General features: G+C 52.6%; 1 protein-coding gene across 6 annotated transcripts; it reads right to left on the bottom strand.

Moving 5' to 3' along the window:
- Positions 1–1556: 1556 nt before the first annotated feature.
- Positions 1557–23506, bottom strand: KANK4 (KN motif and ankyrin repeat domains 4). 6 transcript variants are annotated; one of them, XM_033067489.2, is made up of 10 exons: positions 23422–23506; positions 13074–13152; positions 9779–11878; positions 8737–8848; positions 7331–7540; positions 6776–6863; positions 6213–6432; positions 4880–5022; positions 3895–4095; positions 1557–2934 (listed from the first exon to the last, which is right to left on the bottom strand). In XM_033067489.2, the coding sequence occupies exons 2-10, from the start codon at positions 13087–13089 to the stop codon at positions 2845–2847; spliced, it is 3180 nt and encodes a 1059-aa protein (XP_032923380.1). In that variant the 5' UTR covers positions 13090–13152; positions 23422–23506; the 3' UTR covers positions 1557–2844. The 6 variants fall into 6 exon arrangements, with proteins under 6 accessions (XP_032923380.1, XP_032923385.1, XP_032923379.1 ...); XM_033067494.2 differs by lacking the exon at positions 23422–23506 and adding an exon at positions 16014–16674 and having other exon boundaries at positions 6213–6429; XM_033067488.2 differs by lacking the exon at positions 23422–23506 and adding an exon at positions 16014–16672.
- Positions 23507–26542: the final 3036 nt, after the last annotated feature.

Genomic DNA, 26542 nt, shown 5'->3' with positions numbered 1-26542 from the left:
TGCTGCTGAGACTTTTGTTTCTTCTAAGGACATTAAATTCTGCTGAGAGTTGCTGCTCTGACACTGTCCAAGCTGCTGGTGGGGCAGGTTCTGGCTGATCATCACCTCCAGAGATGTTTTTCTTTGGGTGGATCCTGGAATGGTTTGGGTTGGGTTAAAAACTCATCCAGTTCCATCTCCCTGCCATGGGACACCTTCCCCTATCCCAGATTGTTCCAGCCTGGCCTTGAACACTTCCAGGGATCCAGGGGCATCCTGTGCCAGGGCCTCCCTATCCTCACAGAGAATTTATCCCTGATCTCTAATCCATCCCTGCCCTCTGGGAATCCATTCCCTGTGTCCTGCCCCTCCCTCCCTTCTCCCCAGTCCCTCTCCAGCTCTCCTGGAGCCCCTTCAGGCATTGGCAGGAGCTCTGAGCTCTCCCTGCCACCTTCTCCTTCCATCCCCAGCTCTCTCATCCTGTCAAAACTGAGCAAACCGTTTTTTTCTGACCACTGAAGTGTTTCAGATGAGACCCTCAGAGTCCCCTCTCCTCTCCCTGCAGCCAAAGAAAGGCACACACACACTGGGAATGCCCATAAGGAGAGTGGAAAAATCATGTTCAGCCCAGCCCCTCGTCACTCTTTCCCTTCCTAGCTGCTGGAGGCTGAGCCTGTAAAGATCATTAGATTAATTCCTTTCCTTGCTGTGGCTTAATTGTCTCCATTTGTCCTGTGCAGTGCTCGCTCTGGGGGTGTGTTTCTCCTTGCCTATATTTAGTTTGATCTCTACACTGATACTGGAATATATAAATTAAGGCTGGCTCTGGCTCTCTGTGGCACTGAGATCCCACAGATGATTTTTTTTTTGGTGCAGTCTGGTACTTTGACAGGAATTTTGGGGGATGCCAGGGGCAGCATGCACCCATCCATGATCCCTCAGGATCCAGGTGAGCAGAGGAGCTGCTCCAGGGGATCATCCTGCTCCTCCCTGGGGATGTGGATTGAGGGGCAAAGAGGAAATATGAGGCACAGGAATGAAAATAAACATCCTGGGGATGCATTAACCAGCCTGGGGATGCAGGGATGGGAGCAGGAGGGAGAGGGGGGTTCAGGGGAAGGCAGCAAAGTCTGGAGATCCCTGCAGAGCTGCAGCACACCCCAAAAATAACCCCAAAATAATGCAGGCACTTCCCAAAGCTTAGCAGAAACTCTCCCACATTTATCCTGCTAAGCCAGAACTTTCACCTTCCTCAGGGAAGCAGCAGGAAAATTCCTCTCTGCAAGAGCTGTCAGGGGAAAAAAAAAACTCAGTGAAAACTGTCCAAAAATAGTGTTATGGCTCTTTCTGTTTGCAGCTGGGCCTGGCAGAGATGCCCATGCTGGTTTTTGCACACAGACTGGGGGAATTCCTGCAAAAAAAATCCCAGCTTGCCATATCTGTGCAGGGACCCCCTGGGGATGGGGAGGGTGTCACTGATGAGGAGAAGAACCTCAGAAATGTCTGATTTGGTGCTGTGCAGGTATGGGAAGTCATCCCAGAAAAGCTACAGCCATGGGGACAGGAACACACACAGGGAAAGTTTAATTCATTTTATTTATACATAAAGGAGGCATTTGGGGATATAGATAAAAAAAAAGGCAGATAGAAGTTTGAGATAGTGAATGCTGTGGATTGAAAACATTAAGACAGGAAAGAAAACTTGAGCAGATGGCAGATTTCCATGGAAAACAGAGGTCAGGGCTGTTCTCCCCTCCCTGCAAGGATGGGGGCTCAAGGCAGCTCGAGAGACATTTTGTGGATGTGAACTGACTCATAAACAACCAGAGGGCTCAGAATTTACTTCTGCTCAAAAAAAAAAAAAGAGTAATTGGCTAATGAGGGAGATCTGGGTTTGCTCCACCAAAGCCAAGGGAGAGCATCCAGTGGGTCCTGATGCAGCTAAACAGGGATGCTTGGAAAAGTGGGGCCTGAGCCCTGGCTCCCTCTCTGGCACAAGCAGAGGGATTTAGGAAAAAAATCCTGATTTGAGGTGATGCTGCACCCTGTGGGTGCCCCATGGTTGGGGAGACCCAATTCCAGCAGCTAAATCATGGCTTGGCTTTACAGAAGGAGTTTGGGATTAAAACTGAAAATTAAAAAAAAAAATTAAAACTGAGCAGAGGCAAAGTAAAGAGCAAACTCTGGTCCAAAAGGTGTCTGCCAGCAAAGCCACTCCACAGAGCTCTTGGACAACATCACCACACCCTGGAATGGGAATCTGCTGGGATCTTCCAGTGCTTGGAATGCCCAGCCTGTCAATGGGCTGAGCTTCCCCGTTAGCTCAAACTTAATTAGGGGAAAATAACAGCCATATGGTAATTCCAAATCCAGGCAAAACAATGTCTGCGTGTTTGGGTCTGGCAGACTCAAATATTTTCCTAGAGCATTAATTTTTAATTCTTACATCAGGCCCTCATAAGCAAACAGAAATAGGATTTTATGCTTTCCACAATCCATCCAGCTTGTGTTTGTTGTTACATACACTGAGTAATCACTGCCTGCCACTACTTACAGAAGAGCTGATAATAAATATTAGGACACAAACTTACAAGTTAAATGAGATACAGTTAAGTAGTCGATTAAAAGGCCACCCATAACCTCGGGTTACACAAGATTAAGTATTGCTGCTCTAATGTGCTTTTCTCGTTGGTTTTGGTTGCTCACCTGCCAAATCTACCCTGGGGTGTTGGAGGCACTGGGGCAGGTCAGGGCTGTCAGTGGGATGAATTGGACACAGGGAGCATCACTCAGGTTCCTGCCCTGTGTCCCTGCAGTGTCAAGGCTCCAGCTGCTGTCCTGGCTGTCCTGGCTGTCCTGGCTGGGTCACACAGACAGGGACGGGCTGAGCTCGACGTGGGCGCGCAGCAGCGCGGCGATGTCCCCGTGGGCGAGTGACAGCGCCGAGTTCCCTCCCTGCAGGACACAGCAGTGACACATCAGCACCCCAGAGAGCCCCAAAGGTCCCCAAGCCTTCCCTCCCTCCCAGGTCACAGGGAGCCACCACCCCAAACCTCCCAAGCCACACCAGCCCAGCCCAGCTGTGCCCTGCCCAGCCCCCATGCCCTCAGATAAAATTACAGCTTCTGCAGAAAACAGTTCCATAATTCCAAACACGGCCCTGTGGCCCAGCAGGAGGAATTTCCACCCACTCCCAGCCCAGCCCCATCCCACACATCCCCACAGAGAGGCTCCTTTCTCAGGGAGGAACTAATTGCTGCTGATTCCACATGCCCAGGATTTCATTTGGGCTTTTTTAGGGTCACACCAGTGCTCCTGCCCAGCCATGGCTGGGATGCAGTATGCTGTCACAGCCACCCCATCCATGGCACAGCAGCACCAAAAATGGGTACCCTCCTAAAAGTGATGCCCTGATGAGAAAATGGACTGGAATCACACTTAAAACCCACCCCTTAAGTTTTAACTTTCATATTTTCCAGATTCTGTACTGCCTTGTGTGTAACTCTGCATTTCATATAAAGTGTTCCAGGTTCTCCTCCCAGCTCAGGCACACAGAACAATCCTTTCCCAGCCCAGAACCAAGGACACCCTGCAGCTCCAGCCCCAAAAAGTGCAACCAGGGAATTGAGGAGAGAATCTGGGAGGGTGGGACTGCAGAGCCTGGAGCTGGAATTGGACAATGAACCCCAATGTGGGAATGGACCCAAACTGATAAAAGTGTGAAACTCCTGACTTGGGTCCATCCTGGGTGTAACCACAGCTCTTGCACTGCCCAAGGTGAATCCTTGGAAGGATTTTAACAAATCCCTGCTTCATTCCTGTAACTCTGCCCAGCCTCTCCTCCAGGCAGCCTCTCACAATCACCAGGGATGTGTTTCCCCCTGATCCTGCTGCAGTGATGCTGTGCAGCCTCACCTTGTCAGTCAGCGTGACCTGGCAGCCAGGCTGGGCCAGCAGCAGCCTGACGATGTCAGCGTTGCCCTGGCGACAGGCCACCATCAGGGCCGTGGTCCCCTGCTCGTCCTGCAGGTTGACATCGGCCTGGCAGGACAGCAGGGCTCGCACCATGTCGTCCCTGTCGTGGCTCACCCCCAGCATCAGCGCGGTCTGACCTCCCTGCAGGGGCACAGGGACAGGCTGGGCACCCCCTGCCACCTCCTCCCACCACAGCCCTGCCTGCTCAGACTGACAGGGACAACATCATCATCATCCTAATAACAGTAATAACAATATTAATAATAATAATGTATAGAATAATCAAATAATTCAGCTTGGCAAAGCCAAAATCACCAAGTCCAGCCATTAACCCAGCACTAACCACATCCCATAACCACACAGCCCAGTATTATTGCACAGCACATATGTGGTAATAATCCCTATTAATATTGTATCCTATTCCACGTTGTTATTAAATCCCACTGGGGTTTCTCACAGCTGCTGTGAGAGGCACCTGATCACTTGTGGAAGGTCCTTGCAGCAGCATGGCCAAACTGCCCCCAAACGTGGGTTCCTCAAATCCTCCTGGGCAGTCTAATTCAGATCTGGAGTAACTTTTACAGCAGTTTGGGAGCAGAGATGGATGAGGGCACTCTCATCCCTAAACCAAAATGTGTCTGTCTGATGAAGCTCAGCAGCAAACCTGGGGCTCCCACGCCCTGGGGCTCACCCCTGGTGCCACTTCTGATCTTTACCTCAGAAAATCTTGCTTGCATAATTTCCAGCCCTTTTTTAGTTTCTCCATTCCCCCCAGCTGTCACTCCCCTCCCCAGGGAGCTCCTGGGTGGCTTTTGGAAATTTGGGAAGCAGCACCTCCAACCCTGTATCGCTGCCAAGCTCAGCCTGGCGCTGCCACGGACGGTGAGCACCCCAAACCATCCCTCAGCTGTGTCCTGGCACGCACCTGGGCAGCTCTGAGGTTGACATCCCCCTCCTTCAGCAGCCTCATCACCACCTCCATGTCCTGGCGGCTCTCGGGCACTGCCAGGGGTGTGAGCATCACGGCCGTGTAGCCAGCACGGTTCTGCAGGTCCAGGCAGCACATCCCTGCACGGTGCAGCCCATAGGGGATCACCCATGGGGGATCACAAAGGGAAGAGGGAGTCACACAACCTGTGGCATCTCAAATTCCCAGAAAAAGGAGTTGTTCCATCATGGTACAGGACGGGGATTGATCTGTTTTAAACACCCAGTGAGCGCAGCCCCTGGTGCTACAGTTAATTACAACTGTTGAGGTCAACTCGATTAACTTTGAAGACCACAACAAATAGAAATTAAAGGGGGATAATTAATGCCTGAAGCACATGCTGGTTGGAGCTCTGGGCTGTTTGCTTTGGCAGGGGAGCAGCAGAGAGACGCCCATCACCCAGCGGGCGTGGAAAACATCCTGGCCCCTTTTCACTCATTTTTCACTTCAAAGAGCTCGGTTCCAGCTCCACCACGAGGAACCAGCCCTGTCTGAGGGTGAGAGCTTGGCTCCAGCCTCACCCAGAGGAGCCAGCTGCCTCAACCCTTCCCTCCCTGCAGCAACAATCGGCTTATAGATGTGTATGATAATCTGCCATTTCCCAAACATTTCACGGATTGTCCAGCCCATGAGAAAAGGCCAAAGTGCCTCTGTTCTCTTGGAGCACGAGCACATTTTTGCCCTGTGCAAGCTCAGCTGAGAGTTTTGTTCTTTCATTGCCACACAAGCTCAAAGTTCAATAGTTTACCATGGGAGGTTTTCTGCAGTGCTGGGGGGTTTCTTTGCTCTCAGGGGTCTGATCCTCCTGCCCCAAACCGTGATGTGGCTCTGGCTGCTGCAAGAAGCTGGGGATCCATCCCACCTTCATGGGGCCATGGGGGACATCCCTTTGGATACAGCCATCCCCAAAGCCAGGCTGCAAAGCCCTCGAGAGCCTTGATGTCCATGAGAGCCCCACTGCACCCACGGGCCCAGAGCTGAGCTCTGGGGGAGGATGCTGGTCTGGAGGTCACACCTCAGCCCCATCCTTGTATTTATTTTGGATGGGTCTCAGCCCCTGGTTTTCTCTGGGATGCCTCCATGTCTCTCCTGGATGGTGTTTGGTGTTGGTGCTCAGCCCCACCTCTGTCCCACCTCCTTCACTCCCTGGGGGGATCCTGGACCCCTCTCAATGTCCCACATCCCCCTGTTCCCTGTGCAGCCATCACTGATGGGACACCCCGCCCTGGCAGGAGCCACCCCCACACAAGAGCAGAGTGGCCATTCCCACCTGTGTCCAGCAGGAGCTTTGCCACCGGGAAGTTGGAGTGGGACACGCTGTAGTGCAGGGCAGTGTTGCCATTCCTGTCAGGCAGGTTCACCACAGCCTCCAGCAGCTGGGGATGGATGTCCCCCAGTGCCTCCAGGTACTCTGCCACCACCTCTGGGCTGGAAGATTTGTGGCTGGACACCTGGAACCACTCCTGGGAGATGGAGCCAAGCACGTGCTGCTGCAAACACCAAAATGTCACTGTCACTGTCCCTGCAGAGCTCCCAGCCCCAGCCAGCTCTGAGCTTGTGGGTTTGAGATTGCTGCTACAGCTTGAGGGGGAAAGGAATTTCCTGTGGTAACTTGGATGAGTAACCAGACAAAGCCTTCATCTTATTTTTTTTCCCCCCCTCTCTCTTCCTTTCTTTTTTGGCTGTTCTAAAACTGACTCAGATGTCACCTCACCCCCCTCTCCCCTCAAAGCTGTCCAGGGCACAGCCTGCAATGTGCCATTGGGATAATCTCCATTAAAGTGAACAGAGAGCATGAACTGTGTCTGAAATGGGATTGGGAAATATCTGTACCAGATGTTTGTTGCTTGTGCTCCTGATTTCTGGGAGGTGTTCACTGAGGAGCTGGCAGGCAGCAAGGAAATCTTCGGAGGGTTTGCACCTAAAAGGAAAAGAGTTTTGTAAATCCACCATGGGTATTGAACCAAGCAGGAGAACACAGGCAGATTAGGCTGGAATATGTTCAACACATTTAAGTGTTTAAATTATTGGACACAAGTTGTCCCATTGACTTGACACAGATTTTGGGTACAAAGCTGAGCACTTATGCAAAGGTTTAAGCCCAGAGTCAAAGATTTGTGTGGTCAACTTCATCACAACAATCCTTACGGTGGGGAAAAAAAAAAAAAAATCTTCTTCTTGAACCTGCAAAGAACTTTACCAAAAACTTTCCATGAGAGGGGAGGAATGAGCTAACTCACCAGACATGACTCAGTGTCAAGTGCAGGGCTGAATCAATCCCCATTAGATTCTGCAGTAACTCAGAAAATATTTATCCCTTTAAAGCCTTCTCCCTTGCCTTGCATTGCTGCTCCACCGAGCAGAACCCCAGCGCGCTGTCCCGGTTACCTGTGAGCCTGCTGAGAGCAGGGCGCTGCTCCTGCTGATTCCTGCTGCCCACCACCATCATCCTCCTCACTCTTCTCCCCCGAGGAAGGCTCTCTGCTCTCCCCTCCAGCCTGCTCGGGCTCCACATCCCCAGCTCTGCCCTCGGTCTCGGTGTCGGTGTCCGACGCGCTGTCCTCGCAGCTCGTGTCTTCGCTTGATGTTGTCTCGTAGCTATTTGAGGACACCACATGTTACTCCCTCCTTCCCCAGCCTGACCAAGGCTCACTGACTCCAATGGGCCTTGGGTGAAAGCCCAGAGTGACAAGCAGCAAGTGAAAAGGTCTGAGCCACAGCCAGAGTCGGGGTTAGTCTTGGTTTGGCTCCTCAAGCAGCAGGAGTGTGACAGAAGCAGTTAATGAGCAGCAGGCAAGGTTACTTCAGGGTTTGGAGGGATGTCCATCACACAGAGCAGGGCTGAGAGCTGCCTCCCTGCTGGGAGCTGGGGCAGGGTGACAGCAGCACCAGCAGGGACTGGTGGCATCAGCAGCCTCGAGGAGCAGGAGACAAAAGCTGTGTGTGCACGGGCTGGATCCACCATTCCAGCAGCCCTGGCAGAGATCTCTCCTCTGGTTCTCTAAAAGCATCAATATTAACCATATCTTCCACAAAACAGAACGTTTCACTCTGATGGACCCCAGAACTTCCCTCAAAGTAATCAAGACTCCTGCAGTCCCTACGAGTTGTCCCCATTTGGTAGAAGCAGCTGTACACAACTAGGGTGAGGAAATTCAGAGGAGCAGGATGTGAGCAGAAAGCAGCAGCCAGACTGGCACACAAGCTGTCTGCCCAGCCCGGGGACACTGACACCTGTCCTGCACTCTTCATGCCAGCACACCTTCACCCCAGCAGGAGATGCTGAACCTGCTCAGCTCACAGGCTGGGGAGTGTTGGAGGAATGGGGAGCACAGCCTAAAGTCTCCTTCACCCCAAGGTCATTCCTTATTAACCAATAAAGTCTTTTCCCAACTGCTGTAGGCTTTGCTGGAGCGTGGGGCAGGTTAGTGGCAGCCCCCTGTGCTGGCCCCCTCCAAAACCCACCCAGGTCAGTGGGAATCTCCCCAGGGAATCTTCCCAGGGAATCTCCCCAGGGAATCTCCCACCTTCCCAGCTGGGTTTTGGATGAAGCCCCAGGAGGAGGGTGTGCAGACAGTGTCAGTCCCCACTGCTCTGCACACACCTTTCCTTCAGGGGGTTACTCACAGGTTATCAGTGCTGGATTAAAGAAGGGAGAAGAGAGGCTCTATTTCAACTGGCCTTTTAATCAGGAGGTTTGGAGGGGAAAAGAGGGGAGGAAGAATGACTTCTCCAGTGATGCAGAGGACATTCCACGTTAAAAGGCAGTTTTTATCTTCTGAATGGATGCTTACCCACCATTTACCCCAACAAACTGGAGATTCTTTTTGGTCCCATTGCCTCCTGCATGGAAACCATAACCTTTCTTTTTCATGATGGATTTAAGACTTGTGGTTGGAGAGTTTTCTACCAAAATACAAAATAATAGATTAATTAAGCAGATGTGCCATAATTAGCAATAATTATTCCCAATCTCTAGCAACAAACTACAAATCATAATTGCAAGCATCTTACTTCATCTTATGAGAGTCTTTGGATGTCTTGCAAAACTACAGATGCAGCTGGCCACAACCTGAACCTGCCCTGCCACCTTTAATACAGGTCTCAAACATCTCCAGGTGACTGGGAATATAAAGGAAGTGACTGGGAATTATGTATTTGTCCTATCAATATAAGTAGATTTTGCTTTTGTAATACTGTTTTGGGTTTTGGGGATTTTTTCCCCAGTAGTAACATATTGGAAAATTCCTATATAAATCTGCTATAATGCTACATGGATGAGTTTTTCCATTGAATAGTGTCTATATATCAAGGAATAAATCACTTATCTATGTGTAAGTCCCTTCTCTCCCTCCCCCAGCGAACAATTGGATCCCAATCTTCATATAAGCTAAAATTATTTTAGATGAAGGTCTGTGAGTGGGGCCAGGTCTTTTCCCAGCCTGGTTGCTCAGTCAGTTTAACTGGTTTGGGTTCTGGAGAACTCCACACTGATTTACCCCACATAAGCACCAGCCTCCTATTCTTGCAAATTGAGATGTCCAATCTGAATAAAAATAATGTTTATTTGATGGAAGAGCCACCAGTGTGGCAGCTTTTGGAAGCTGATCCTGCATATAAATGAGCCACTGCTTTATGAGCTCCTACATCCTTTTGTTTGCTTTTTTTCATGTCAGATTTATAGATTGTGATGTGCAGAGATTTGCCTTTCTCATCATGCTTGTCCAGACTATTCCTGATCTGACTGACAACAACAGTTCCAGCACTGCTCCACACTGGAATAAATGGGAAAATATTTGGCCCGGACACATGGCAGCCTATGCCAATATTATTTACCCAACTGTTGATAGTGTGTGTTGGAATTCTCCTTATCCACAGGCCCTTGTGAGGAGTAGGCAGAGAGCAGGGAGTTGAGGGAATTAACTAATTGGTTCTGGATGGAGCTGAGCTTGGAGGCTGGCTGCTTGATGGCACTGGCCAGCTCGGGGTACCCGTGCTCCAAACACAGCCACTGCTCCTGCAGCAGCTCCTGGATCTTTTTCACATATTGCCCGATGGGGTCGACAGCTGGGGGGTCCTGGTGGCCAGGGGCACCTTCCCGAGGCTCCTCTTCTCCAAAGCCTGCCTTGCTTTGGGCTGTGTTTGGGCTGAGGGAGTCCTGGTGGTTCTGGTTGTCATCGCCGGGGTGCTCGTGGATGTGCAGCTGGGTGAAGCAGGGAGCAGCAACCCCAGGCTCGGTGCTGGCCTCACCAGGATGTCCCTGAGCCGGTCCCTGAGCCAGACCTTGAGTCAGACCTTGAGCCAGTCCTTGAGCCGGTCCCTGAGCCGGTCCCTGAGCCAGCCCCGGCTCCGTGCGCTCCCTGCCCTGCGCGCTGTGCACAGCGATGGATCCGCTGGGGAAGGGGATGCTCACATTGATGCCTTTGTCCTGGGCCTGCCTGAGCCCTGCCAGCTGTGAGAGCTCCGTGTTCACAGCAGCATCCAGGCACTGCACCAGGCTGCCCCGCCGCAGCCCAGCCTCTCTGCCCTTCTCCCAGCACAGCTGCTCTTCCAGCTGAGCTTTGCAGCTGGCCAGCAGCTTAATGCTCTTCTCCTTCTCCTGCATCTCGTGGTCCTGCTGCTGCAGCACTGCCCTGACCTGCTCCAGCTCCTCTTCCTTCTCGGCCAGCTGCTCCTGCAGGTGAGCGATCTGCTGCTTCAGCGCCGCCAGCCCAGCGTCAGGAGCCGGGGGAACACCGCTCTCCTCGTCCCCTGCAGCCTGCACATCCCTGTGCTCACCCTCCTGCAGCACATCCCGGTCCATCTCACCCGCACTGAGCGCCCTTCCCGCAGGAATCCCATTCTCTGCTGCTTCAGTCCCGGCCACCTCGGAGCCACCATCGGCAGCATCGCCCTCCTCGGCCCCGCTCTCCATCACCGCCTGCAGCTGCTGGTTCGGCCGGGGGGGCTGCAGGGGAACCGGCCCCGGCACAGCCCCGCAGGGATACCCCGGGGATCCGCCCTGCTCCGAGCCCAGCTCCCGCGGCGGGGTCACGGCGCCGCTTTCGGAACCGCCCTGGTCCCGGCACTGCTGCGGGGGGGTCCGGAGGGGCGAGGCTGCTCCCGGGGGGCTCTGCCCGGGGGGCAGCGCCTCGGGCATGCTGGAGGCTCGCAGCAGCTGCGGCCGAGCCCGCAGCGCATCCCGGGGCCAGCCCAGTTCAGCATCCCGGCTCTGGTTCAGCTCTGCATCCCGGGTCTGGTTCAGTTCAGCATCCCGGGTCTGGTTCAGTTCAGCATCCCGGGGCCGGCCCAGCTCCATATCCCGGGTCTGGTTCAGTTCAGTATCCCGGGTTCTGTTCAGTTCAGCATCCCGGGTCCGGCCCAGCTCTGCATCCCGCTGCCATCCCAGCTCCGCATCCCGGCTCCGGTTCAGCTCAGCATCCCGGGTCCATCCCAGCTCCCCATCCCTGTTCCGACCCAGCTCCGCATCCCGGGTCCTGCTCAGCTCCGCATCCCGCTGCCATCCCAGCTCCTTATCCCGGTTCCAGCCCAGCTCCGCATCCCGCAGCCCCGCCTGCCGCCGTGTCTCGGCCAGCAGCGCTTTCCTGCGGTAGCTGGGCTCCTCGGAGGGCAGCAGGGCTCTTTGGGGCTCCTCGCCCAGGGATGCTTTGCGCTGCGGGAAGGAGCAGCTCGAGCTCCAGCTCTTGCTGGGAGCGGCGGCGGGGCAGGAGCGGGAGCCGCTCTCGGGCAGGCTGAAGTTTCGGGGCAGGGTGCTGAATTTGGGCTGCTTGGCCCTGCGGTGGATGTGGACCCTCCTGATGGTGTTGCCCTTCTCGATGTCATCCACGTACTTCAGGAAGTCCAGGTCCAGGTGGAAGCCGTAGGGTGTCTCCAGGGAGTAGGGGAGGCTGCGGGGCTGCTCCCTGTCCCCGTCGGCTTTGAGTGCCTGGCCATCTGCTGAAACAAGAAGAAATTATTGAATTTTGGGAAAAAAAAATTAGAGATGTTTTCTCTCTTTTCATCTCATTACCGTGGTGAAGCTGTGCACACACACCGAGCTCTGATCTGGTTTTCCAGAGGTGCATCAGGTAATTGCTGAACTGAGGAAGCCAAAAATTTCCTGAAATCATGGCTCTAATTGGCAATTAAGCAAACAGCAGGCAGAGCTATGTGTCTGTGTAGGTACAGAGAGCTGCCTGGTGGATAATAAATCCAGCTCAATAACAGAATGTGGGATCAATCTATGACACCGACATTTTTCAAGGCTTTTGGTTTGGTCTGAACTTTTCAGCGGCATAAGCAATGCACACCAAGCAGGAAAATCATTGCCTCGCTTCACCTGCAGCCAGCAGGTCACAAATTATTCCTTGAAAACGCTGGATCCGGGCAGAGGCTGGAGCCAGACAGCTCAGAGCTGCAGCCATGCAGAACTCGTGCATGCCAAGGTGACCGGCTCAGCTCCTGATTGAGGCAAATCACCCCTAAATGGGTATCAGAGTGCTTGCCCACCCAGCCAGCACAGCAAACAGCAGCTCTCCACCACAGCCTGCCTCTCCACCACGGTTTAACACAGCCATCTCCAGCCTGCAAACATCCACAGCCCCCAAATTTCCACCCTGAGGGGTACCAGTTAAATTTCTGCACCATGGATCGTTTCCTTCATGCAGCAAGTCCCTGAAATCACAGAGCTTTGGGCTGCTCTGCTCCTCTGAGCAGCTCAGTGAGGAGGAGGAACCATGCCTGACCCCTTTCTCTCCATCCTGGTGCAGCAGCTGGAGACAATCAGGACAATTTGGAACAGATTTTGGTGCTGCCCCTGACAGAGATGCTGAGGTGCTGTCCAAGTGGGAAGCAGCACATGAAGACACCACTGGGCACAGGAGCACAGCTGGAGGGTGCTGGGATCTGTCTGGGATTGTCACAGAGCATGGGAGGACAAATCTGTGCTGCTCTGGAGCTGGGATCTGCTTTGCTGAGGTTTTTAGGAAATCTGCATAATAATGAACATTGCATTTTTCACCTCTTGGCTCCACATCTACAGATGACAGGTTATTTACAGCATTTCTGGTAAGAAAAATTTCTCCAAGCCTTGGTTGTTTTTGGTTTTTTTCAAGGAATAAATGAGCAAATAAACATCCTGTAGGGTCCATACCTTCTGTCTTCTCCATGGTGGGGTCTAACTGGGCTGTCACTTAAGCATCTTCTGACAAGGGCTGAGGAGTCACTTCACCCTTGAAAAAAAGAAATGGATACTTTTAATATAATAAAATAAAACTCTCAGCCATGTGAACTTCATCTCTCCTTAAAGCCCTACAACTCTTCAAAGGCCACCTCCATCTTCTGCAGCCTGGTGTCCAAGGGCTTTGAAGCTGCTAAAATCAATAGCTCCTTTTCCAGAGGCAACAACTTGAGCTTGACAGGCACATCCCAGGGAGCTGGTCCTTGTAAAACATCCCCTGCATCACAGAGGCTCTGTCTGGAGCAAGGACAGACAGACATTTGGGATGCCTTGATGGCACAGGGACTCTCCACTGACTCCTGTGAGCTGGAGATATCCAACAGGATAAAAGATCCCTGACAACAGGGATATAACTACACACAGAAATTACTGGCTTGCCTTTTTTTTTTTTTTTTTAAATCCATAACCAGCAAAGATTCAAAATTTATGTTGATTCTTGTTCAAATGAGAGCCATTACTTCAGAGCACATCCCTCCTGTTAAAAAGAACCTTCACCAACTTGCACTGAACCACAGATAAATTGCTTTCAGCTCAGGTAACAAATTCAGGTGGAGATCCACCACAGCCAGCACTGGGATCTTCACATCATTTCTGGGCTGTGTTACCCTCCAGCCCCTTCCCATCAAATGGACACGGATGAAAAGAGCATGAGAAATTAGAGAACAACCAAGAAAGGTCCTGGGGGAAACTTCTCTCCTCCAGATCCTTTAGAAAGGCACAGGGAGGAAGGGTGAGGGAGGTTGAGGCAGTTGCACATCACAGCAGGAGGCTCCCTGGTTTGTGTGAGAAGGACAACAACGCTCCAAGGGAGAAGGTCTGGTTTGAATTTCTGCTCCAGAGGATGAAGTGGGAGTTTCCTGAACAGTAGGTTGTTTGTTTATGATTCTCCTTGCAGTATCTAGTTTGGTTCCTGGCCAGAGACAGTCCCACAGCTGCTTGGAGCCCATCCCTGCTCCTCCAGTGCATCCCTGAGCTGTGCAACATTCCCAGGGCACAGCCTGTGCTGAGGCAGCCCAGCTCACACCCAGCCCATGGACCAAACCCTGCAGCCTGAACTCATTTTCTGCCTGCAGAGCTTGGCCTCAGTGAGGGCTCTAACACCTGACCACAGCTCCAGAGCTCCCCACAAACGGGCTCCAGCTGGCCTTTACCAAAGACCAGCTAAAAAATGAAGTCAAATCCTGCTGTACTGTTACCACAGGACATTGCCACATTCCTGGAAGTGCCCAAGGCCAGCTTGGACAGGGCTCTGAGCAGCCTGGTCTACTGGAAGGTGTCCCTGCCCAGGGAATGAGATGATCTTCAAGGTCCCTTCCAACCCAAGCCATTCTATGAAACAAATTACTGTATTTTTATATTCTGTATTTTTGTATTCTGTATTTTTTGATTCTGTAACAAAAATTCAAACCTTTCAAAGAAACAATTAGTTGTCAATGACGTGGGCATGTCTGTGGTCAATGCACAGCCTTGATGGAAAGCCAGGAAGGTCCCAGCCCCAGGAGAAGATCAAGGCTCTCCAAAGCCCCAGCAGGGTCACCCTGATGCCCACCCAGCACCTTGTAAGCTCCTGATGTGCTCTCCAAATAACCACACTCCTTCCACAAAGGGCAACTCCTTCTGTCTCCTCCTGCCAATGAACAGCACGTGCCAAAACAAACACCAACCTCTCTCTCAAATGTTGTTCCTTCCCCCTAATTTTCTGCCTGCAGCCAATTCCAGCCTGACCTCCACTCTTCTAGGTCATTTATTCAGAAAGAGGGGAAAAGCCAGCAAATAGGATGGTTTTTAATATCTAGATAATTGTATCTATTTGGATCATTTATGAGCTGGCCAGGTCCCAGCTCTGCAGCCCAAATTGATACTAGGACTACTCTCCTTTGACCAATCTGCTTCAGAATCACCTCATAAAAGGATGCTGAGTGCACCCAGCCAGCTTGCTGATGTTCTCCTCTCCCCTCTGGGGCAGCTCAGGCATGCAGAAGATGGCTCTGAGCCAAAAATGTGCCTCTTTGGACCCCACAGCTGCTCTCCCATGCCTGTCCCTAAGAAAAATGGGATTAAAATATGAACTCATCTGCCAGAAGTAGCAGACCCCCACACCCAGGGTCCAGCCCATGATTTGAGGCAGGGTAACAGTTTTAGGTGCGTCTACATCCTGATAAAACCTGTTAGCCTGACTCTCTATCAGGTTCTGTATTTGCAGAGTTTTCTCTATTAAATAAAATTGAAGAACATTTCTTTTTCTCCCCATGCATCGCTGATTTTTACCTTTGCTGCACAGAGAGGCTTTGGGGAGGATTAACCCAGGTTGGAATTAGGCTGTCCTTCTCAAGGCAGGAATAAATACACACAGAAATGGAAAAGGGAGAAGCCAAATATGTGAGAAGGCAAGAGCACAGAGCGAAGTGGTTTTATTCCCTGGGGCAGCCCGTTTGCAGGGACAATGTACTGTCTTTTTAACCAGCCTGGACTCAAACACTGGCTCTTTGCACTCACATTTAACCCCTCTTTCACTCCATCCCACTTGCCAGGCAATGTGAGCAGCTCCCCCATCCACCCCAGCCAGCAGAAAGGAGAGCACCATGACACCCCCAAGCATTTAAATCTCAACCACATCACCACAAATACCCACAAAATCCATTCTCCAGTATCTTGGCATGAATTTAAACTGGGAAACATTTAACCCCGAGCCTGTAAATAACACGAGAACCCAGCAGCACGTTAGCACAGTCCTGTCAGCTGGAACACAACACGATTTCAGCTCTGCCTCTCTGCTCTCCTGCACTGCAGCAGCAGCTCCAGCACTTTGTGGTGAAAGCAAAAACGGGTTAGTAAAGCATTTTGTGGTGTTACCTGCTCACGCTGGCACCTACAAACCCCGGGGAGCAGCAGCTCTCGCCTCCCTCCAAATCATCTTCTCCATGGCCGGAGCCGGCAGCGAAGGGTTCGGAGCAGCGTGGCTGGACCCCAGCCTGCTCCAGCAGCTACAAACTTGGTCAGCTGAGCTGTGACCTTGCTCAGAAAGCAAATACAAGTTTAAACCAAGAAGCACAAAAGAGGGATTGATTTTCCAGCAGAGCAGCCCGTGGCTCTCGGATGACCTTTGCGAGGACAGTTCAATCCCGGCGCACAAAACCAGTTACTTTTCCACGGAATATTTATCTTTCCCAGAAAACACAGAGCACCAAGCGCTGCCTGGGCTGTCCAGGGGGGTGCTCCCTTATCAGGGCTGATAATTGGAGAGTCAATAATTAACGGCGGCGTGGCTGCTGTCGCTGATGCTGCAGCGTGCTGCACCTCCGGGCTGGAGCATTAGCAATTCCAGGAGCGCCTCTCCCGAGGAAACGCAGCCGGCAGCCGCCGCTCGCAGCCTGGGGAGCTGCAGGAGGGCTCGGTGTCCCCAAATCCTCCCCCAGGAGCCACGTTCCCACATGGCACAGCCCTTGTCCCCGCAGCTCCGGCCGCTCTGGCCGTGTCCATCCGTCCCCAGTGCCAGGAGATGCAGATGGATGGATGGACGGACAGGATGGATGGATGGACAGGGTGGATGGACAGAGTAGGGGGACAGGGGCACCCTCCCTGTCAAACTCTCCAGCTCTTGACTTTGGGGTTATCCATCCAAACTTCCAGCTGGAACAGGGTGCCCAGAGAAGCTGTGGCTGATCCTGGATCCCTGGAAGTGGCCAAGGTCAGGTTGGACAGAGCTTGGAACAATCTGGGACAGTGGAAGGTGTTCCTGCCCACGGCAAGGGATGGAACGAGATTTAAGGGCTTTAAGGTCCCTCCCAGCCCCAGCCAGGCTGTGGTTCTGTGATTTTGGGCAGGGTACTCGTGGCATGTGGCTCAGTGATGGGCAGAGTGCCCGTCCCAAGCCTGTCCCCAGCTCCTGCATTGGCATTCCCCTCGGGCATCCTGGATTGCTGCCCCTCCGGGCTGGCAGCAGGGACAAATCCCTGTCTCCACACTGAACTTACAACAACCCCATGCTTGCAAAGACCGAGGGCTTCAGGGCTGCAAAACTCTTCCAGGGCTGGGAAAGAACATCCTGGGAAGTGGAGGCATCCCCTGGGAGCTGGGGGCTCTGCTCCCACCAGCACAGAGCAGTGCCAGCACCTTTCCCACCGCTCAACAGCAGCACAGCCCCAGTCCCATGCTAGGGAGGAAAACCACATCTTGTCACAGTGTGAGAGCAGAGCTGCTGGCGCTGCTCCAGCTCCCTGCACCCCCCCAAACGGGACTTTAACACTCGAGCTTTGAAGAAAAGCAGACAAGTTCTGCCTTTGCAGGAAGCGCGGTATCTGGGCGCGCGGAGCCCCAGCGCTGTTTGTCCTTCTGCCAGCTCTCCCCGAGGCAAGGATGGGTTAAACTTCCTACCCGAGGAATGAAAAATAATTCCAGCAGCCGGTGAAATGCCGCCTTTCCCAAACTCTGCCTTTCCCAAATGCCGCCTTTCCCACGCGGCTCCGTCCCACAGCGCGCTCCGTGTCCATGGCTTTCTGCTTCCACAAGCAATTACTGAGCCTGGGGTTCAAAACCAGCTCCAGAGCACGCTGGCTCCATTTCTGCTGGATTCTTCTGCTTTAGTTACGCTTGTGTGTCTTTTTCTGAGCACATTGTGCCGCTTGTGTTCTCCAGACAAAGTAAAAAATACACGTATTTCTGTATGACTCTGGTTTTAAAGTCATTTAAAAGAATTGTTTGGTTTTCCCACTGGACAGACCTAGCAGGAAGCTTTAATTTGGAGCATTTCCTCATTGCAATTACCCACATACGACCTACAGTTGTTCCCACATTTAATCCCTCTGGAACTGAAGAAGTCTGTGACCCCTTAAACAAGCTTTTAATCGGGAGCTATGAAGGGAAGGAGTCAAAACATGCAAATTAATTAATTAATTATGGGCTGGTGCTTGATGGATTTACATCCAGCCTCTGATAGCTTTGCCCAGGGGGGCTGCTGCAGGGTGGGAAGCGGGGAAGGGGCTCACCAGGACTGTCCCCCAGCATGAGAACTGAGGTCATGGCCTGAAAGCGCTGCTGCTTCACATCAGCACCGCAGCTGTCGGGGGGGTTTGGCTCTGCAGCTGCTCCCATGGATGAGAGGAACCAGACAGCCCTGAAGTGGCTCAAGAGCCATCCCATCCACCCCTCCTGGCCACCACTGCTGCCTCCCTGCCTTCCCATCCCTGCAGAGAATCCCTGTGGGATGGCAGGTCTGGGCTTCACTCCCTCTCCAAGCACAGAGATTCAGGTTGGGATAACTGGGATCATCCAGCACCACCTCCCTGCTCCAGCAGGGTCACCCCAAAGTGCCCTGCTCAGCAGGGTGTCCAGACAGGTCTGGAATATCCCCAGTGAGGGAGACTCCACAGCCTCTCTGGACAATCTGCTCTGTGTTCAGTGGGAATTCCTGGCCATCAGCTTCTGCCCATTCCTCTTGTCCCACTGCTGGGCACCACTGAGCAGAACCTGCTCCATCCTGGTCCATCTGACACCTCTCTTTGGATGCTCAAATCCAGGGATGGGGTCCCTTCTCAGTCATCTCTTCTTGAGACTCAACCTCTCAGCCTTTCCTGGGCATGGGGATGCTCCAGCCCTTCCTCATCTCCACGGCCTCTACTCCAGGAGCTCAACATCCCCGTCATCCTGAGGAGCCCAGAGCTGGACACAGCACCCCAGATGTGCCTCACAGGGCTGGGCAGAGAGGCAGGATCACCTCAGGGTGACCCTCAGACTGAGCTGGCCCTCGGCACCCAAAGGGTTACACCCAAACCTGCTCCATCCAGGCGGTCTGGATTGCACAACAACCGGCCGAGCTATCGCTGCAAATGGACATACCAGGAATAAAAACGGCCTCTCGGGGAATATTTGTTGTGAGGATTTTTCAATTTCTGTTTTCACTGCAAAGGAAGGAAAATAACCCACTTCCAGTCTGCTGGGGACGTGCACACGGGTGGGATCTCCGCTGTGATCCGCTGCCCGCTGGCACAGCCGCGGGAAGGAGCTTCCCTCCAGGAGGGAAAAAAGAGCTCTGAAAACTTTAAATAAATACCTAGCTAAATAAAAGCAGTTTAAAGTCCTGGTTTGCACTGCAAGGAGCTGTTGCCATGAGGTTTCCCAAATAGGGTTCATGCTGGATGAGATCTGAATCCCAGGAGCACACCTGCCACCTTCCCACCGTGTCTGGGATCAAAAATCACCACTGCCAGTGCTCCTGTGCCCCTCAGCATCCCTTGGAGCTTGAGGGGGCAGAAGGCAGCTGAGCACACCCAAAATCAAAGTGGGGAGACCAGACAATGCCTGAGCCACTGCTGCAAACCCAACAGCACCCAGGGGGAAAAGTTTCCAAGCTGGATCCATCCCAGCCTGATGTGCTGAGGCAGAGCAGGACTGGATTCAGGATGCAAAACCTGTTAGTGATGGGAAGAGCCTTCATCCTGGGGCCAGTGGATGGTTTCAGCACATGGCTGATGACAAGGGGTGCCCTGTGGCACTGGGATTTTATCACATCCCAAGAGGAAACTCCCTGGGCTGCTGCTTCCCCAGGGCACCTCCAGAGCTGAGCCGGGAGCTGGAAGCAATTTGGGAATGCTCTCTCTGCAACCCATCAGCTTGTGGCTGATGATGGAGAGGTCCAGGCTGGCCTCCCAAAAAAAAAAAAAAAAAAAAAAAAAAAAAAACCAGCAGAGGAGGAGGCGGCTGGGGCTGGAGCTGGGGGCTGTGCACATGGAAAACATCCTGGAGGCGTGTGGGGCCTCCCCGGGGTTTGAACCGAAGGAAGCTGAATAATGAACCCGGCAGCACTCCATGAAGGAGAGGATCTCTTTCAGCAGCCCCCTTGGTGCTTAAACAGCCCTTTCAGGCCCCTTTCCCGGTGTCTGTAATAAAGCTGTGCAGATACTGATTTTATTAAAGCTGCTCGTTGCTGTCTAATAAATGTTACGAGCTTCCTGCCAGCATTTCCATTAGAGACGGGTCAGACCTGCAGGTATCAGATATCCAAACTCTGCCCTTCCTTTATGGCTTACCAGGAGGGGAAAATGATCACATTCACCCCCTCCTCTGATAACCTCTTTTCTGACTGACCTTCAGCTCATTCCAGCCACACACTCACAAAAGCTTTGGTCGATCCTTGTGATTTTATCCCCTGCCTTAAAACCTGTGGTGTTTTCCCTAAAGTCTTCTTTCCCAGAGCCAGGTGATCGCAAAAAGCACCCAAAGCCCTGAGACAAAAGTGCTCCACAGTCAGAAGGCAGACAACAATCTGAGGTGCCTCGTTTCTAATGTTTATTCTCTTTTCCTCAATCCCACAAGTTTTGAGGGAAAACAGTGAAGCCCTGCTGAGGTTTCTGGTCTCTTCCAAGCTGCTGGTTTCTCCCTCCTTGACCTTGGGACAAGTCAAGCTTTGCTGCCATGACACTGAACAACTCCCACGTGGTCAAAGTGGGAAATTTTAGGTGCTTTTAGGAAAACCCTGCTGTCTGCACTTCTCTCCTCCCTGGGCAACCACCACAATCCCAAAGAGACACGGAGCCACTTCCCATCGATTTCCGACCCCAGCCAACAAGACTTGGATTGATCACACTCCTGACAAGTTTAAAAACCTCTTCACACAGGAACTTTTCTTTTTCAGGCCACCTGAAACCACTGTTCTCATTGATTGGGGCTGCAGAGAGGGTGGATGTGCTGCCTTCCTGCTCTGCTGGTGATTTCTCTGTGGAGCTGGGAGCCTGGAGCAGATTTCCCACCTCTCACCCATTTAGGGAATGGGGATTTTCCTCCAGGTTTTTGACCAAGCCTTATATTGCTGCTGTAGTTTCAGCTTTCTCCCTTACACCACATTCAACCCTGATGGGCAGAGGAATCAGCTGCAAAGATGAATTTAAGATACTCTCACTTTGAAGATGGGGACCTCTTTGGGTAGGTTTTTTCACCATATTTCACATTTCTGACTCCATCAAATTGTCCATTTGGGCAGGGTATTATCTTAATAATAACGACACCACCTTCTTTTTCATGTGCTGTTCAAACCTGCAGCCAGCTCCTCCCCACTGCTCTCCCCTGGCACTGTCACTGAGGATTTGTCCCCAAGCCATGGGCTCCTTCACACCCCACAGCTGGGGTCAGGGTTTTATTGACCAAAATCTGCATCCCACTGCTCTGGAGCCAGGCAAAGTCACATCACCCCTGACAAGTGGGGCACCAAATGGAAAATACAATAACTTTCCATATTGACTTTTTTCCCCTCTCAATGGGGCCATGCTCATCCCTGGGGCTGCTCCCAAAACTTCCTTGAAAAGACCCAAGATTTGATGAGTTGGGCTGCAACACACAGTGATGAAAATGCAACGTTTAAAATATTTGGCAGCTGTAAAACCACTAAGGGAGGGACCTGAATTGGCACTGAGCTTGTGAATGAGCCTGTGTTCATCCAGCAGCCGTGTCCCAGGATCCCAACACCCTCCTGGTTCAAGGAATGCTTTGAGACCAAACCTCTCCCTCCCAAAAGGTTCCTGTGCCAGAGCTGTTTGATGGGAAGCAATGTCACATTCCTGCTTTGTGGTACAGAAATATTGGGAATGGGACATCCCCAGCATTGCATGAGGGGGTGACACCCTAAAACCTTCCTCACAACAGGAGAGGAGCAGAATGTGACCATGGTTTTCCTGCTCACAGGAAACTGCAGCAGGAGTCTGACAGAGCCCACAGCAGCAACAAACTCCCTGACATCCCATCCCAGCAGCAACAGGCTCCCTGACATCCCATCCCAGCAGCAACAGGCTCCCTGACATCCCATCTTCCAGCTCCATTCTAATGAATCCATTCACTGATTCCTCTTCAGCCACAGATTCCCCAATTGCTCATTGGGCTGATTGCCACTTCAGCAGATATATTTATTTTTTAAATATTACAATCAAAGTGACAAATAATCAATGATTAACACGAGGTTCCAGGTTTCCTCTCCTCCTTTGCCATCTCAGGTATCATTTAAGAGCTTTTCCCATTTAGCCCATCCAAAATCAAACACCTGGGAGACTGCTAAACACATCCAAAGGCAAATGCTGATTTTTTCACATTGCTGTGTTTGCTACCCTTGCCCTGCATGAGCAATGGTTTTGGGTGCTCACCAATTTCATTTGGGCAACACAGCTAAAATATTTAATATCTGGGGTGTCTCTGGACAAGGAAAACTCTTCCCAGCAGTGTCACATCCCAGAGCTGTCAGGAAAATGAGATATCCCTGAGGAGTCCAGACCCACTTCCACCCCTGGATGGTGAACATCACACTCAGAGCACCCAGACCACGATTCCCTCCATCCTGAACTCACATGAACTTCCAGCTGAGATTATCCAACCCATTCTGCCTTCAGCGAGCTCCTCATGAACCACCCAGCCCCTTCTCAGGGATGTCAGTGAGCAGCCCGGAGCTCCCTGTTCCTGATTTCTCCCGGAGCTCTCAGGCCTGTGTGCAATCAGCAGCTGGCCAGAGGAGCTGGGGAAAGCTGCCCAGGGCACGCCTGGTCCCGGCAGAGCTGGGCTGCTCAGAAATGCCCCGGCAGCGCGCACGGGAAAGGTCCCTGTCCCTCCCTGTCCCTGTGCCTGTCCCTGCCCCTTGGGGACACCGGGAACCCGAGCACAGCCCAGCAATGAGTTTCGGTGCCAGGAGTGGCTCCGTCCTGGAACGCCGGCAAGGAAACGGGGAGAGGCTGCGGGCAGCGGGGGGAGCCCAGGCTCAGCCTGGGGGCTGGGCTGGGGCTTGGCTGAGCCACATCTTCATGGCTAGGCAGGGTTTTATGTAAACACAACTCTGGGGACTCCCAGTGCAATGCCCAGGGCTCACACGGTGATTTCTGGGGGTCCCACCAGCGCTCGGAGCTTTCCTGCCCTCTCCCAGCTGCCCAGCCACGCTCGGTGCCTCCATCCCGGAGCCAGGGGTGCTCTGGAAACATTCCTGTCCCGAGTGAGCCACGGCTGATTCTGTCCCTGGGCAGCCACGCCAAGATCCCTGAGCACTCCCGGAGCATCCCTGGAGCATCCCTGGAGCACACCCAGTAGCACCCTCCAAAGCGCTCCCACACATTCCCTGAGCACCCTGGAGCATCCCTGAGCACTCCCAAAGCATCCCTGCGAACATCCCCCAGGAGCACCCTCCGAGGCACCCCCGGAGCACCCTCCCGGTGTCCCTGAGCACCCCCACCCACAGAGCCCGCTGTCCCCCGGCTGTCCCCCGGCTGTCCCCAGCCCTGCCCGGCTCCCCCCGTACCTGCAGGGCAGCGCTCGGCGCTCGGCGCTGCGATCCCGCTGCCTCCTCCGGGACGGACCCGAGGCGGACCCGGGGGCGGAGCGGGACCCGGTGCCCTCCCCCCGGGCTGCCGAGCAGGGAGGAGCGGCCAGAAAGCTGCTTTTTGGGATGGTTGGGGTGTTTTGTTTTTTGACTTTCCCTCATGCCCGCGGTATTCAGTTTAACGCTTTATTTATACTTGTGTAGCTCATCCTGTTTGCACAGATGCGGCGGGAAGGGAAATCTGCGGGGATGGGCTCGGGATGCAGAACTTGAACTGGTTTTGCACCAGCTGTTCTCTGGCTCGGCACTTCAGGCCCGCCCTTGTTCCTGAATGCAAATCACATGGAAAATACAAAGAAAAGGCAATTTGGGGTTTAGGCTTTGAGCCTCCCCATGTGCCCAATCCCGTGTGCTCATCCAGCTGCACCAAGTGGGACAGGCAGAAATCAGTTTAGTGATGCCTTCAACACTGGGTAAAGCTTTTGATTTTCCTCGTCTCTGAGACAGGGGCAAATCCCAGCCCTGCTGCAGCTGTTGCAGAGCGTGGGAGAGCAGCAGCTCCAGCCGTGCTGGGGCACCACATGGTCTCCATCTGGGCCAGGAACTCAGCATCCAGTGGGGATGGATGTGGCTCACTGGGATCCTTCCTTCCTTCGAGAAGAACCCAAAGACCTTTAAACTCTGGCTGGGAATGTCACAGGGGGAGATGTGAGGGTTGGGCTCTGGCTGCTGCCCAACCAGCCAGGAGTTCCAGAGCCCTCCTGGCAGTGCCCAGGCTCCTGGTGACCAGGGAGGAATCAAATATCCCATACCCAGCTCAGGAGTGACTGGGGCTCTGCCCAGTGCCAGCCTGCCCTCATTTCATGTTTGTTTTTTGGGTTTGTTTTTTTTTAATTTTTTTTTTTTTTTGGTGGTGGGAGTTGATTCTGACACTATTTTCTTCTCTTGATCTTGATCACCAAACCGACTTTGATGTGCAGCCCTGGCCTCAGAGAAACAGCACCTCTCCTGCTGTTCCTGCAACTTATCCAACCCATCCCTTGTGCTCATCCCATGATGATCCCTGAGCCCTAATGACAACAATGAGGCTTTTGCAGCAGAAACTCGGGGCTCCTACAGGAAGTTCTTGTGGTTGGAGACATTCAGCTGAACTTGTTTTTGCTCTCTTTTCCCTGGGGTTAGATTAAAGTGCTCAAAGGTGTGTGGGGGGGGTAAGAAGCTGTGGTGGCAGCTCACAGCTCACGTTTCTGTAAGCGTGCCTCAGAAAAGCACCAACTAGCAAAAACCCCATTTTTGAGGAAACAGCCAAACCCAGTTCCCCTTTTCTGTCACTGAGGTTTCACTTGCTCAACAGCTGGAGGAAAAAGAATCTTTTCCATGAGCTCTAGGTGCTTGGAAGTGTAATATAGAGATGTGGATAACTTGTGTGACCCCTGTTTAATGCCAGAGAATAAATGGAGCTTTCAAACAAACCAGGATAAACAAGGGGAACTTTTCTGTCTGCACAAATAATTGTTTAAAAGTGGATTGGGTGAATTTGGGGAGCACTCCAAGGCGGCTGATACACATCAATATCAAAGAGTCCTCTGAGATGCAGCTTGCCAGGAGCTGGGAGGGGACATCAGGAATGCAGCCACAGCCTCTCCCTGCCCATCTCCCACTGTGTCCTCCAGCTCCCTGCTCGGGCAGCGGCCGAGGCCGCGTTCCCCGCGCTGAATTTCCATCTTGCAGAGTTCAGCTATTCTTAGGCGAGGTTGTGAGTCATTAAGCGCTTTCAGATTGTTTATTTGTCAAGCCACAGGCACTTAGGTTTACTTCTGAAGCCAGACAATCTGCTCCAAGGATTTGTGTGTGCCACAGAAATTACTAGGTGAAATTCCACGGCGGGAGGTCAGCCCCGCCGCCCGGAACGCTGCGCGCCAGATCCGCCCAAGGGCTCCTTTCCAAAGGTCAATATGAGAGGGGAAAAGAACAACAAGAAGATTGTGGTTTCCTACAGCCTTTCACCACCTGATTTAGCTTTTATGTGTGTTTTTTAAGAGAGGCACTGGACTTTGCTGGCTGGCTGTAATGCCTCGGAGGGTGGACGGTGGTTTGGATGGGGAAGGGAAAGGTTTCCCTGCTGGGATGGGATTGGACCCTCCTGGAGGCCCTGTAGCTGCCAAGAGTAGCCAGAAAGGAGCAGAGAGAGGCTCCTGCCCTGTGCTGGGAGGACAGAGTTGATGTTGTGTCCAGAGCCTGCAGAGCCAGGGCAGGGGCTGATGTGACCGAGCCCCTTTGGAAAGGCAGCACAGAATCACTATTGTTCTATAGGATGTCACGTTTGTGCCAACATCCATTTTTGTAGATTCTCTGCAAACTTCTGCTGTGCTCACAGAGCTGCCTTGTATGGTCTGGGAATGCCAAAATCCTGCCCCAACCACCCACCCTCCATGCCTGTGTCCTTCCACTTTTGGCTGGCAGCATGAACGGGGCAAAACGCTTCTGCCAGCATCTGGGTGCTGCAGGAATACAAATATCAACCCAACAAAGCAGCTCCATTTGGGAGGGTTTTATGGATCAAGCCATGATTATAATGAAATTTGACTGTGCATCCCTTTGCACACCCCAAATCCAGAGCTTCCCCACACATCCCAACCAGCTGGATGCAAGCAGGAAAAACTGTGGTGTGTAGATACAACCTGCGTGTCCAGGAGAAGAAACAGCCTCCAGGAACCAACCTGCTGCTCATTCAGCTCTGTGCCACCCTGGTTGTGCACATCCTGTGATCCCCATAGTGATATGGAAAAAATTTCATTTGCTTATGGCACACAGATCACCCTTGTGATGTTCACATGATACCACGTGGGCTTGCCTGGCAAATAAATTTGCTGTAGTTGTGTTCCCAAAAAGAAATTGGTATGTCCTTGCAAGTATTTAGGTTGCCTAGAGAAGTTTTGGTTGCTCCATCCCTGGAAGTGTCCAAGGCCAGGTTGGACAGGGCTTGGAGAAACCTGGGATAGTGGAAGATGTCCCTGCCCATGACAGGGGGTGGAATGGGATGATCTTTAAGGTCCCTTCCAACCCAAACCAGTCTGGGATTTCTGCAATGAAGAAGAAA

This window comes from Catharus ustulatus, chromosome 9 (genome assembly GCF_009819885.2).
Source record: "Catharus ustulatus isolate bCatUst1 chromosome 9, bCatUst1.pri.v2, whole genome shotgun sequence".
In the NCBI taxonomy this organism is placed as follows: domain Eukaryota; kingdom Metazoa; phylum Chordata; class Aves; order Passeriformes; family Turdidae; genus Catharus; species Catharus ustulatus.
This window is presented reverse-complemented; position numbering and strand designations above follow the sequence as displayed.

Excerpts from the sequence above, each read along its gene's own strand:
- KANK4 (XM_033067489.2), bottom strand. Across the intron at positions 8,849-9,778 it reads CACACACTATCAACAGTTGG|AAAACTCTCCAACCACAAGT; the intron begins GTAAATAATATT and ends GTATTTTGGTAG. Across the intron at positions 7,541-8,736 it reads TTTGTTGGGGTAAATGGTGG|CTACGAGACAACATCAAGCG; the intron begins GTAAGCATCCAT and ends GTCCTCAAATAG.